General features: G+C 37.4%; 1 protein-coding gene across 1 annotated transcript in view; it reads left to right on the top strand.

Annotated features, from left to right (window-relative positions):
- Positions 1-11,091, top strand: part of LOC147071482 (uncharacterized) — a 28,558-nt gene extending 17,467 nt beyond the window's left edge. Inside the window, exons 11-17 of the mRNA XM_085947959.1 lie at positions 612-817; positions 2,165-2,347; positions 4,385-4,742; positions 6,029-6,384; positions 7,876-7,994; positions 9,341-9,615; positions 10,868-11,091. Coding sequence (XP_085804085.1) covers positions 612-817; positions 2,165-2,347; positions 4,385-4,742; positions 6,029-6,384; positions 7,876-7,994; positions 9,341-9,615; positions 10,868-11,091 — 1,721 coding nt within the window. The remainder of the gene's footprint in view (positions 1-611; positions 818-2,164; positions 2,348-4,384; positions 4,743-6,028; positions 6,385-7,875; positions 7,995-9,340; positions 9,616-10,867) is intronic.
- Positions 11,092-14,792: the final 3,701 nt, after the last annotated feature.

Raw genomic sequence — 14,792 nt, 5'->3', positions numbered from 1 at the left:
CTAAATGATTATTTTACAGCGGGAGAAGCCCGCCTGTAACAGGGGTGTATCAGTACCTATATTGCGTTGGGGGGAGGGGTCAGAACTTGAAATCCTGCCTCTGCTGCCATACATAATTTAAAAAAAGTAAATCACCAATTTCTAAGTGGACCATACTGGACTCCACAGAGCGAAGATTATATTACCAGTCTATTTTTGACGAGAAATGGTTGTTAGTCATTCACCCAACACATTAAGATCTTGCAGTGCATCAAACACTTTGAAAAACAACATGTATTTTTTGCCATATTGCACAATGGAACCTACGATGACGGCTTCAGAGATGGTCGCTCTTACTAATAAACTACCGGCGGTGCTTAATTTATTCATTTAATAGTTACATATAGCTTGGAAGTTAAGTTGGTATAGTGGCCATCTATGACGCAGCGGGTCGCGTGTTTGATCCCACAGCTGAACAAATAAAAAATACTCATTGCTTATTAATGTGTGTTTAACCCAATACACGGACCCAATGGGTGGACGGATAGTTAAAAAATCTATTTTGCTTTGTTTACGAGAGAAAATTGTAAATTACTTTTATATAATAATATAACGGTTACTTATTATTGCAGAAATACCACTAACACCTACACTGACAGTTTGCGATTCAAGGGGCGCATGCTCCAAAATAGATGGAGATCCGGTGACTGTCATCAAACCAGCCATATTAACTTCCGTTGAAATAGATTATCTGTTGGACAAGTTTCAAAAGAATCTCTATCGTAAGGAGTACACGGAAGCATTCCAGTTGGCTAGAATGGTCTCCGAAACACTCACGGTAATTATTAATAAATTCAGTAAATCATTCCTGTGCACTCCTCTAAGTGCAGTGAAGTCAATGCAATTATGACACAATTATTATAAGTAAAAAGAACAAGTCTTTTATTTATATCTAGCTCTAATATTGTCACTGAAGTGTCACCACAGAACAAACTAATAAATACCCCAATACACTACATTTTGAAGCAGGGTTTTGAATGTGTTTTTGTGTCCTACGAAAATAAAAGAACATTATATACATGTGCAATAATGTGTGTTACAACCTTCAAATACACCAATATTGAATGAGTGTCAGTGCATAAGCCGAGAGCAGTTGTCAGAAAGAAGGACAAGCTTAGAATGAGGTATTCTTGACAGGTGTTTAAGTTTATCCCATATTCTTCCACACTCGAGATCAGTTGCCCACTCCCGTTAGGTATTTCAGTTCCCATTAATTCTGTGTGTTCCCTGAGTGACCCTGACAAAGATGTTGTAGAAAAACCCTTTCTATGTAGAGATGGATTCTCAGTGTATGAAATGAAGTGAAAAATATTTCTGGTCTACTCATTAAGTAAATTACAAGTGACTTTTTATTCAGGTTCATTTGAAGTAAACTTCATAATTTATTCTACTATGACATTACACTATAATTTCAGATTCACCCAATTATTTAATTACTTTTATGTTTATTTTTATGTTAATAATTTCTTAGCTACTAGTTAAAACTGTGAACTAACAAGCTCCTCCTATTTAGTCGATGACAGCGCCTTCCGGCTTGTGCCTAAATCTTCTTGTTGGACAGTACCATATGATTCTATGTGCAGATACTGCTAAATAAGCCTTGAATACTTAAATTCATAGGATTGGATTGTGTATAATAATTAAATTTAATATTCCACATATTTCAAATATTCTTGCATCAAAGCAGTGTGCCAAAAGTAACATACTGACTATTATTTATAAGATGAATAATCACAAAACACCAAGAAACGCGTACTTACTAATAAAGCAACAGATTTCAAACCGGAATGCGAGCCATCATTCTGTTTTCAGGGCTGCCAATAGAAAAAAATAAATAATGAACATGTTACCAATATAACACGTAAAAGCATTTTAGACCAAGCGAGCGAATGTTTGCTCTTCCCTTACCCCAGCAAAATTCTCTTTACGTAAACGCATGTTGTTGAGCGAGCATAAGAATTTTGCTGGAGTGGAGGAAGTACAAACGTTCGCTTGCTTGGTCTAAATGTGGCTAAAGAATGCGTCGAAATACTTTGGAATAGACTGAACCAACATAAGTCATGTTGCTTAACCTCACATTTTGTTTAATTATTAAAATAACAAAAATATATACCTCCTTTTTCAGGCAATGAATAATGATAAAATTAGTGTAATCTTTAAAACAAAAATGGAAGCGGCGACTCAAGCCGATATTGTGAAGCAAATGGCGGCTCTAAAAAATAAAACCTTTATAATGTCATTAAATGAATTCATAAAAGAGTCGACGAAATACATCGAGAAATTTCCAGTATCTGATGATCTTCTTCAGGTAAATAACTTAAAACATGTCATCCAACCACCAAACACAGCCACCTGTGGTTAATAAGGCTGTTAGTTTCAAAGTCGGTTACCTCCATATTCCACAATTTTGAGATAATGGCAAAAAAACATCAAGTACATATAGAACTGCAAATATAATACAGTCAAACTCGGTTATTACGATCACGGATATAGCAAGATCTCGGATGTAATGAGGAAACATTTGTTGACATTTTAGTTTATGATTTTCTCCGTACATTTATTATTTATTCACTGTTATAACGAGCAACTTATCGGATATACCGAGCTAAAATATTGTCAAAAATTTTCTTAAAACTGTTAATTTATCGATCGTTTAAAAACATTTCGACCCTAAGCAATGAAATCCGACCGGATAGGATGCTGCCGGGATCGCTACTACTACTAGATCGGACACTAGTTAAGTGTCTAAGTACCTACCTAATTGGTGTTTTCACCAACAATATTGAAAAAGTATCTACACACGTGGTTGAAATAAGTAAAAAATCCAACGTTTGTTAAGTCAGTAGATACAATATACAACTTCTTTTGTAGTTTATGAATGCTATGCTTTTTTCAATTTTTACGATGGTTTTCAGATTTTTTATTTTCGACTTTTTGTATTATGTGACCGCTCATTTAAAAATACTTATTCTCTAATATAACGAGTAATGTTTATAACAAGCAAATTCAGTCGGTCCCATCTTTCTCGTAATAAGCAAGTTTGACTGTATTTTCTTTTTACAACAATCTATTGACAAGTATAGCAAGTAAGCAAATATCCTATTTGACAGTAGTCGATCCTTTGCGAACACCATCCATTTCTAATATGACTTTCACTTGTCGGCACTTTGTGAAAACAGCCTATTTTATTGCGCAAATATAATATATTCCCCATTAGAAAACCACAGCATCCGGATTGCAATGGTTGTGGGTTCAAGACCCATTTATTATAAATATTTAAAAAAAAAATGTAATAAAATGTTTCTGAGGTTTCCTGTATTACTTGAGTTACCTATAAACCACCAAATAGTTGGTGCAAAAGTAGTCGATTGGAGTGGCTTGTGGGTGAAGCATGGAAAATGTAATTTATTAAGATTTCACATTACTTATATGCATGTGTTAATTTAATAGTTCATTAGCTTAGGCTAAACGCTTATGTGTCGACTTATAATGTAGTAAGTCCCAGGTTTGAATCCTGGGTCTGGCAAATACGCATATTCTTTTTCAATTAGTTTTTGGAGTCAGAGAACCTAATAGGTTGAGCATGTGGCTAACATCCATTACTTGTAAAAACAAAAATCTATTAATACATAACCTCCACCCTGTAGAGGCCCATATGGTCCTATTAGGATCGGACATGGTCAAAAAAAAATTTTATAAGTACTCTAATTAACAATTTTTTTTATTCAACGAATAATTTACAAGATTTAAGAATGTAGCATTCTAATTATTGAACATATATAATTGTTAAAAGACTTCTGAGAAGTATATTATAACCAATAGAAAAAAAAAATTTTTTTCAAAAAAATACGACACCCAGCAGGATCGAACCTGCACGTCTCGGGTTTCGCGACCATGCACATAGACCACTATGCTATAGGTATCATACTTAATTGCGACAAATTTTTAAGGTCATTTTTGACGACATTATTCAGGTGGCCAAAAGCACTCCAGCCTAGCTTTAATCTGCGAACAATTTTATCAAAATAAATATAAATCCACTTGTTGTCCCAAATATACGAAGAAACCTGAGTTGAGTGCCATTGATGAGGATCTCTTTTTGGTCCGCATAGCAGTTGAACATGACTTTCGTCTTTGTCACATTTTTATTTCCAAGCCTACTTTGTTACTTACTTCAGCGACTTCCTGCATTCTGCTCTGGAGGTCTTCTGAGTCTTGTGAGAAAATTACCACGTCATCGGCATGTTACATATTATGTCAAAAGACTGAGATAGCATGTTTATATTAAGCTATCTGACTTCTGATGACGTGTAGACAATAAATACCTAATTATTTATGTTTATAGGATATACTGAAGTTACGTGACGAAGTATTTGAAGTGATTAGTGAATCGTCAAATGACAAAATCACTTTGGAATCTACTGAAAGAAAATCATCTGCGGCGTTAATTTTAAATGAAAATTCTCTGCTTCATTCACCACCATTACCGAGTTATACATCATATCACACGAGTATAAGAAGAAGGAGAAAAAGGGAAGTGTCGCCGTCTGATATCAAGAACTTTTTAAAAGTATCCGAATATATTATTTTGAACTCAAAAGATGGGAGTCGCATCTTTGATGAAAAGAAGAAAGTGCTGTCGAAACTGCAGATATCTGCACCGGATTTGTGCAAAACTACATCAAGAATTCCAACAGTTATTGGTAATATTTTGTATCTCTATTCTTATATCAACCAACAATGTAATTATTGAATGTTTTTATGCAGATAGCAGCCAGTCCACAGAGCACAAACAGATAAATAAACACTACAAATAGATGTGATTATTAAAACTACACACCCTATATATAATGTAGCATATTGGTTTTTTTTTTGTTAAATCATGGTATATTTGGTGTGGATAAATTTTAACCGGCTCTATGCCTTCAGCGAGTTTTCTCACTCTATGAGGCCGTGATTGACAGGCCGCACATACAAATTTCGCGAGATATCTCGTCCGACTTTAAACTCAAATTACTAGCCACTGTCAATTGATTTACATAATCTAAAAAATTAAACACACAGTAATATCTGTTTGAATAATTATAAAATATTAAGCCACAAATTACCGGTATTACAGCGATTTTCTATAGCCGGCCTTGCGCGTACGGAACTACTGCCATTTTGTTCTAGAATGAGTAATTAATATTTCCCTCCAGAAGTCATTGGGAAATTGCAAGACAATATTTCCATAAAATATAGCTACCTTTACTATAAATAAGTCACTTTTCAAACCAAAATGTATTGTTTTATTTATTTTGTTTTTCATCAAATAATTATTTATCAATGATTTATAAATGATTTATCATCATTTATTAGTGTTTAGCTACTGCAGGCCAATTCTAATATCACTTAACATCAAAATAGCGCTAATTGTGATAAATAGGTATACTTATCACTTATGGCGGTTAATTATGTAAAAATGTTACCCGTCTGAACTGTCAAAAGGTGATATCTATTAACAGCCCTCAATTGGCCGTGCTAATTTTGAGAATGAGTACAGAGTATGTCAATTTTACATATTGAGAATTGAGACGCAAGTTCCGACTGTTTTGCTGCAATCGCAATGACATGACTAATAAAATTGTGGGTTTTGTTGATATGTCTGACATGTCAATACAAAATTCTTGTCTTCGGCTCATTACTGACTAGATGGCGCTGGTTTGGCTTTATCCGCTTGGGTTCAGCAGTACGAACATATCCCAATTTGACCGATAGACTACCAACCTAAATTTACACCGCATACGAATTAGAGATAGCCGCCGCTAACCGTTTTGTTTAAAGAACTTCCATGCTAATTTGGAAGAATGAAAATAACGGAAACATGCTAAAGTGATAACTGTTAAGTATAGACCTGCTGGTAAGCTTAAATTAGATTGGCGGATTCTCATGCCAATCGTCTACCACAATCATTGAAAGTTCCATAAATTCATTGAAGGAATGTTTTCAGATTCACAGATAATATTCATTGGAGTAGAAAGAATAAACTTAAAGCAGAGTATAGCGTACCCCTCAATCCCATATTTACCAAGAGTTGGAGCCAAACTAAATTCATCACTGACAGCCGACATGCAAATCAACAACTCGGATAAACAACTGACTGGACTGTCATATTGCATAGCAAAGTTTGCATTCACCTTGAACTTCCTCGAAAGCAAAGTTGATGAGAACCAGAAAGGATTGATTTATTACAGTTTGATGTTGAAATCGAGTGATGATAATAATTTTCAACCATCGGAAGGAAGTGAAGTTGTTCTGAGACTACCCGTAGGGAATATAGTCTTGAAAGACAATCAGTTGTTACAGGTAAGCGGATATACCTCTCCTCCCAGACACTCTAAAACACAGGTTCTCAAACTTATTTCGACCACCGCCCACTTTTTTTTAACTAAAACCTTAACTTTAACCAAAACGCCATTTTTGTCAACTTCCGGAGATGCCAGATTCATGAAATAAAAAGTGGGAACGAGACTAGTGCATGCGCAAGCGACTCTAGTTTTTTCATCTATACGGGTCTCCAAGCATTTAAACCTGAAATCGCATCTCAAGAATAGGGAATAGGGATCTTCGGATAGGGATGGAATCGCCGCGATCGACCGAAAATTTTTGTATGAAAAACAATATCAGAAATCACATACAATTTTATTTAGTTAACTTAACCATGGACTACTTACATGAAATATACGTAGTTGCATCGACATTATTACATGCGTAAGCAGCTCTTATTTAACTGTCTATACAGGATTCCAAGCATTCGAGTAGTAAATCGCATCTCAAGTGGTGTCGTGTCTAGATTCCGTCGGATTTTTATAGATAGATTTTGTCTGCTGTCATCCCTCTAGATTTCCTTAACGCCCCCTAATTTTCTTTGAGCCTTCTACTGCCCCCCTGAAAGCCTCCAGCGCCCACAAGGGGACGTTATCGCCCACTTTGAGAAAATCTGCTCTAAAAGAAAGTTAGTCTAACTTCTATTATACTAAATACACAAAGGCTCTTAGGTTACTGGAGAAACGAGGATGGAATCTTATGGTAAAGAGAGAAAGCATGTCGATGCTATCGCCAGATAATAATTTTGGAGATCACTCTTTAAACTAGGTAAAAGTGAAATTGTTCAGTGGCGGTAAACTATTCATCTAGTGACAGTGGGTGTATTGTATATTACAGAGGTGTGTGCTCAGTGGCATTTTTTTTAGGTTTTGACAAATGCCGCCTATTCGATGCTTGCATTCTGACGGTGCTGCTGGTAGCGAATTATGGTACCTTACGAAGGCTCAGAGCAACCGTATACTGAGCTTCGAAAACAGAAGTTTGCGACCGATACTGGGTGTGCGGTTAGGAGTAACGAGGAGATAAGAGAACGCACAAAGCAGCCTCTCATCACGCTGAGAGTGAAGAGGTGACGTTGGACCTGGCTCGGCCACATGCTGCGGATGCTTGAAGAGAATCTCAATCCGACTTCCTGTTCCTCAAGCCGACCGGAAACCGGCGTCCTGGAAGGCCGCTAAATACTATCTATAGAGTGTTTACGGCGGAACTACGGGATGCTGGTTTGACTTGGAACGAAGCAAGAAGACTGGCGAGCAACAGGGATTCTTGGAGGCGCCGCGTGGTGTCCATATGCTCCAATTAAGGGGCAGATATGGCCGAAGAAGAAGAAGTGTGCTCAGCAGCCTGGGACACCCCGGGACATTCCCAGGAGTGTTGCAAGATCGTAAATCTATCTTGTCCAAAATAATATTGGTCTTTAAGAAGTTTGAAAATTTTTCCATTGTATGGTTATGATTTATTATGTTTTAGTGCCGTCGATGGAATAACGGTATTTGGGATGAAAGAACTTGCGAGACAAATGAGAGATATATAACTGCCAAAGGCATATCCTACGTACTTTGCAAGTGCGATGATCTTGGGTATTTCAGGTAAAGTATTGCATGTGTCACTGGGTTTGAATTGGACTGAATTTTTTTGTAATTTTTCTTTGAGTGAAAATTAGAAAGACTTAGTTCAAGACGTTCATAATAATGATAATATAATGATACATAATAATAAATAATATATCAAATACCAGTATGATTAAAAAACTAATACATAAATAAAATTATACTACATAAGTACAAAGCAGTATACCAAATGAGCTACGTATGCCCTATTTTAAGCATTTGTAAAACGGTAGCCGCCTAAACTCAGTCACTCAAGTGAAATATGTCAATACCTGAAACAATTTTGTTGAAAAGAGTTTTGGCCCTCATAATTGAAATCGTAATGGTAGGTTAGTTCTATGTAGAGAAAAAAAAAATAACAACAAGCAATGCTTCTGACAGATCAATGCTAGTAGGAATAGCTAGAATAGAGTTCTATGTGTTCATTACTGTATGTTATCATTGAGGTGTTAAAATCTCAGATGTGACAATTTTGTCAAAATGTTTTTTAATATCTTCTGTTTGTTTATTTTTTATATCGCGTATTTTAGTTAATCCCTCAATATTCTATATACCTACCAACACAATTAAAATATTAATAATTATTGAAATCTATGATGTAAAATCATTAGTGAGCCGTAACTGTGACCGTAACCAACTCAAGATGTGGACGCGACGTCAATGATTTCCATGTAACCGATGGTGAGCCGCCATATCCACAGTGTTCGTTCTGAACTGAATCATGTCAGAATAATTTTTGTCTTCAAATAGCACTCTATTATTTTTGTAAACATCAATTATTAAAAGTAGGCATTTCTCCTCATCCCAGTTAGCAGCCATGTTTACGTAAAAAGATGTACAACAACACTATCTAAGTATTTTCACTGTTCATAGCGAGCGACGGATAGCATATTATTCAACGTCCAAGAGCGACTGCGAGCCTCCCTTTAATTCACAGCAAAATCCAACAAACGATCGATCGTTGCGAGCTGCTCGCGAGCTAATTATTTGGTGTCCATACTGGTTACTGTATCTGCAACGATCACAGTTATGGCTTGCTAATGAGTACCCCGGTTAAGAAGTAAACCATAAAACCTCCATAGTGCATAGTCATAATCAGAACTTTTAAAAACATCGATCATGACGAACCCCCCACTAACCGTTAAATCTTTTGAAGAATTAATATGAAAGTTTACCTTAGCTGTTGTGCTTATAAAGTAGTCTCTCCTGTAAAATTTAATTTTTGTCACATCAGTGGTTTTAACACCTCATCGACGATGTATAATATTATATTCTCTGTAAAATAAAATCAACATAAACCTTAAAAATGTCTTTTTTATTTTCAGTCTTTATGTGGTACCAAAATCAATAAAGACAACTCCTGAACCCACTATGCCTGTTTTGATACCGCAAGGCACTACGGCTGGAATAGAAAATTCGGAGCAATCGACAATAGTGACGCAAACGCTGGTTACACCTGATGCTGGAGCTCCTTTCACAGTTGAGTCAGTGACGACAGATTATTATGTGGAAACAACTGAAGAAACTATTGCCACAGTATCAATTTGTAATCACAGTGATCCTCAATCATGTAATGCGAAGGAAATTGGGCAATCTACTGGTACGTTTAAAAAGTATTTATATGATTTCATTTTAACAGTTATTTCTATCTCTATATCAATTTCAGCGTGACAGCACGTGATGTGATGGTAGTGTTACCTGTCATTTATAGCTCCCTTACAAACCACTAAAATAAAAAATAAATGAGATAACGTGACTCAAAAATGTGTAAGTATGCAGAAAATAAAAATTGTTCTCACACCTGTGGGGTGACCTAATAGGGTCTGTATATGTGCATGGATTTACTGGCAGCAATAGTGTGTTTCTTATGCTATCGTGACAATAACTGTTTACACGTAAAAGTGCGGACTGTCTTTCCAATCTCATTCTTCAAGAATAAGCGAGACGCGATGTTATCATTTTATGGTATATTTGACAGGTACCTAGTGAAAATCGGTTAACCTCAAAATGAGTTTTTGCACGGTGTGGTTCGTTTTTTCGCCAGCAGGTTCGTCATTATTGTTTTACTGCACAGGCGCAGATCGAAAAAATCTGTGCAGGATAATATATGTTTACATGATACACCCCTGTTACAGGCGGGCTTCTCCCGGTGTAAAATAATCATTTAGTAGCTTAAGTCGAAACGTAACCCTGACCTCTAGAAACGGCTTCATAAAACATCTAATCTGATTCCTTGCTCAACCACGTAAGTATTTCTATTTAATTTAAAAAGTATAAATGATGATGGATGAAAGCGATAATTTTAAGACTAAATATAAGGATTTAAATATAATAAATTTTGCCGCGCATTGTGCATGAAATCCTCGCGCGCCGGCGCCAGGGTCAGGCTCGTGATTCGCCGAATCAAAGATCACGCGATAAAATTTGGCCAATCACGAGAATCCTTTTTGCTGGAACGGCGTCGGTACGCGAAATTTAAAAAGAAAAAAGTGATTAGTAAGCGTCCCCTTTCCGATAGGTACGGACCTGACGACTACAACTGTAAAAATCCCAAATATAATTTGTAAAACTAAAAATGTAAAATATAAACAATATCACGTTACGAGCACGAAGGACTGTGTTTTATTTACACTCCAACCGTTTGAAATTACTTTTTTTGTGAATCCGGGGTTCGATGGACGCCTGAGCTAGCCGCTGGAACCCCGGGGATCTCAAATGGCGCCTGGCAACATGGGGCGTGAAGAATCGCATTAATTCTTCCGAACCCGCGAAATAAAATTTACGCCCGCGAACGCTAAATAAAAGTTGACGATCCAGGAGCCGGAACAACCAAGAAATGGTTAACTAAAAAGCGGACTCCGACGTAACCCTTATCGAAGAAGAAGTGCTGTCTCCAACATCAAACCGGGAGGGCCCTCTGGTGTTCGAAGACAGTCCACATACGGAGCTGACCGCGCCTAGCGTCGTGCTGGAGACCGTAGCACCAGCGCGTCTCCAGTACGACGAATGGCTGCACAAATCCCACCTATGGAGACCAGACGCATCATCGACGGTATCCAGCGAGGAGGGCTCGTAGAGGCCACGGCCCACTCACGACGAAAAACGGCGAGCAAAATGCCGATTTTCCTAGGGTATCACTAACATGTCGTGTACCCTAGTCGACCACGGGATGTTAGGTGAGGAGAGAAAAAGGAAACGCGAGGCCAGGGAGCCTCACAAGAGGGCTGAGAAGGCGCGCAAGCTGAGAGGAATCAAAGAAGCTGTGCGGGCGCAGGCTCGACCACGAGGAGATGAAGCAGGACCAGTCGCCAACCCTCGAGTCGAGGGTGAACGCCGAGTTGCTGTTGGAAGTGAAATGTGTAGATTATACGAATAAAACATCCGGAAATTCTTCTAATTACGGATATAAAGTTAATTAAGGACCAACTTTCTGAGCCTTGTAATCTTAAGTTCATTAGTACGAAAAATGTACATTCTAGTTTTAAAAATAACACTTCGCAAAGTGACGCCAATTCTTTCCGTTCAAATAAAGTAAATATGAATGAATTCGAAAACATTAACATTGAAAATCGCAAACAATTTTATAAACGGGAAAGAGGATATTCTACAGTAGCGCGAAACCTGCTTCAAAGTTACGCCGTGTTAATAATTTGAATCCAAAGAGAAACGAAGAAAATAGTATACGACCGTCACTATTATTTCTTTACAAATTACCAATCGTAAATTTAACACAGCGAAAACGGAACGGGAATAATAAGGCATCACTCGACGAAAGTTGTTATGTTAAATTTTAATAATAAGTTAAAATTAGGTATAAGAGGATGAAAGTAGAGATTGTATGCTTGTGATAAAAAAAAAAATGAGTCAATAAGCCATAAATTTCTCAACGGGGTTTCAATAATGAAAAAAAAATAATAATAATAAAACGTGAGAGGCACCGCAAATCGGCGCGGCGCGCCTTTGGAATAGGATGTCGGGCGCGTAAAACGAAACAACAATTTTTTTTTTAAATAAAATGGGTTTCACTAAAAATAAAGTTAACTACACAGTTTTAAGTGTACTGATTCAGAAATAAATATAATGAGAGGGTGGAATATTTCAATTTTTAATATCAATGTGATTTATACAGTCAATACAATGTTGCAAAATAATTATGGGTATTAGGGTAAAATATTAAATGTGATAGTACCATAAGTACAATGGGAAGATTTTATATAAAATTAGTAGCTATTTAATGTATGGGGTAGGAGCAATTAATAAAGTAAACTCGAATAAATTTAAAGTACAGGAAGTCTAATGAACGAATAAATTACTAAAGAAAGAGAAAGAATAAATACAGATGAAGACAATTTGGAAGCACAAAGGGAGCCACCTCTCGAAGTAAGCGCATCCAAAGGCAGCGTAGCCGAAAATTCATGATACCAAAGCTTGATGGTGTGGAGAGTGCGCACTCTCCTTTCTCGCGCAGGTTCATGGAGAGACTAGGGACGTGACGCCTGAAAGATCGTGAAACAACAAGAGGTACTTCCGAAGTGTAACCATCTATAAAAAAAAAAAAAAGAAAGGGAAAAGGATACTTATTGTAAACATCCATCCTATTACCTGTGGGAGAGCCGTGCCGCCGTCAACGAGCCTGGCCGTTGTACCGCTATACGATGCCTTGCCCGCAGTAATAGGAACAGATGGAGACACAGTACCTGTCCATCTATGAGGTGATACTCCAGAGACCAGCAGATCAGTGGAAAACTTTCCACAGAAAGATATCCGCTGCTCGGAACGAGCCTGGCTCAATAGTAACGCCACTACCACGCCCTGGTTGCAAAGGCAGACGACGCCAAACGAGGTACGCTCCTATTGCACCAGAAGAAGTAAAACGTAACACGAAATAATAATTCCGAACGAGGGCCAAACGTCTACAAATGTAGCCCCTAGGAATGCAAAAGAAAGATTGGAAAGCGCGAGAGTCAAAGACTGCAGCTTCGCGACCCCTCCGCTGACTAATAAAAACGAATAAAATAACAAGAAAACCTAATTAAAACAAAGTAACACAAAATAAATGTACTACACTGAAATTAAATCAAACTCTGACCTATTCAAAGGTATCGCGAAAGCATTGCTTTGAGCTGAAAATAATAATCCAAAATAAATATAGAAAATAATAAAAATAGAGCTAAAGTATAGAGTTTTATGTTAGAATAGTTAGATTGTAGTTGAATTCTTTTATAAACTGTTTATCATGCCATGTACTTAACGGATGAACAAGGAATTGGATGGGTGGCCGATGAGATCAGGGCGTACCTTTCGACTTTAATCCAGATGGGGCGAATTGATACACCCCTGTTACAGGCGGGCTTCTCCCGGTGTAAAATAATCATTTAGTAGCTTAAGTCGAAACGTAACCCTGACCTCTAGAAACGGCTTCATAAAACATCTAATCTGATTCCTTGCTCAACCACGTAAGTATTTCTATTTAATTTAAAAAGTATAAATGATGATGGATGAAAGCGATAATTTTAAGACTAAATATAAGGATTTAAATATAATAAATTTTGCCGCGCATTGTGCATGAAATCCTCGCGCGCCGGCGCCAGGGTCAGGCTCGTGATTCGCCGAATCAAAGATCACGCGATAAAATTTGGCCAATCACGAGAATCCTTTTTGCTGGAACGGCGTCGGTACGCGAAATTTAAAAAGAAAAAAGTGATTAGTAAGCGTCCCCTTTCCGATAGGTACGGACCTGACGACTACAACTGTAAAAATCCCAAATATAATTTGTAAAACTAAAAATGTAAAATATAAACAATATCACGTTACGAGCACGAAGGACTGTGTTTTATTTACACTCCAACCGTTTGAAATTACTTTTTTTGTGAATCCGGGGTTCGATGGACTCCTGAGCTAGCCGCTGGAACCCCGGGGATCTCATACACATACATTTTCTTGTTATGGCCGCAATAATACGTTGTCACCTCCGAAAGGGGGGGGGGGGTGTAGGTAAATGCGCTGGACCCCCCTGATGATGTAATGTCATGTCAAGTCACGGTGGTATCGTCTGCTTCTTTCGGGGACATGTTTGTGTTGATTGACAACGCGGAAGTACAGGCGAAAACAGGGCGTTTATTGTTCGGAATATGAATACAATAAAGTACAGCGTACAAAATATTTAACAAAAAAATATTTAAAAAAAAATAATTAAATTTAAAATGGCAGTGACGCCGGGAGCGCGGCGCCACAGCCGACGTCACGCTCCTCGAGAGTTCGAAAACCGAATGACCCTAATAGGGGCTGGTAGGGCAGAGTAGGTAGTAATAAATACCCAACAAACAATTCACAATTATTCTATCTCTGACAAATGACAAAAACAGCCTCTGGCATATGTACCTGGCTTGTAAGTAGGTACCTCAGGTCTCATATTTCAGACCTTTTCTAGGTACATGCTTTGGAAAGGGGCTGTGAATTTCTTGGAATTATTACTACCTTCTGCATTTCTTTGCTTGTTAGCTACATATTTTGAAATATTTGAACTAGGTACAAATACATATTTTTTTCAAAGAAATCTCAAATCAGATATTCTAGGTGCTAGGTACATTGTATGGCTGGGAACTTTGCTTCCAATATTGGTCAAAATTGGATGAAATGTAGGTAATAATATAAAAAAAATGATATTAATAATTACTATTTGCTTACGGGCTAGAAATTTGCCTCGCAGTCGATCTGTTCATGTTTGCATGAATCAGCCCAATGATGATTCAGGCCTCGTGGCCTTGGATCCTCTGA

The sequence above is a fragment of the Rhyacophila brunnea genome, unplaced genomic scaffold (assembly GCF_057557595.1).
Source record: "Rhyacophila brunnea isolate RB1 unplaced genomic scaffold, BYU_Rbru_1.0 scaffold_20, whole genome shotgun sequence".
Classification (NCBI taxonomy): Eukaryota; Metazoa; Arthropoda; class Insecta; order Trichoptera; family Rhyacophilidae; genus Rhyacophila; species Rhyacophila brunnea.
This window is presented reverse-complemented; position numbering and strand designations above follow the sequence as displayed.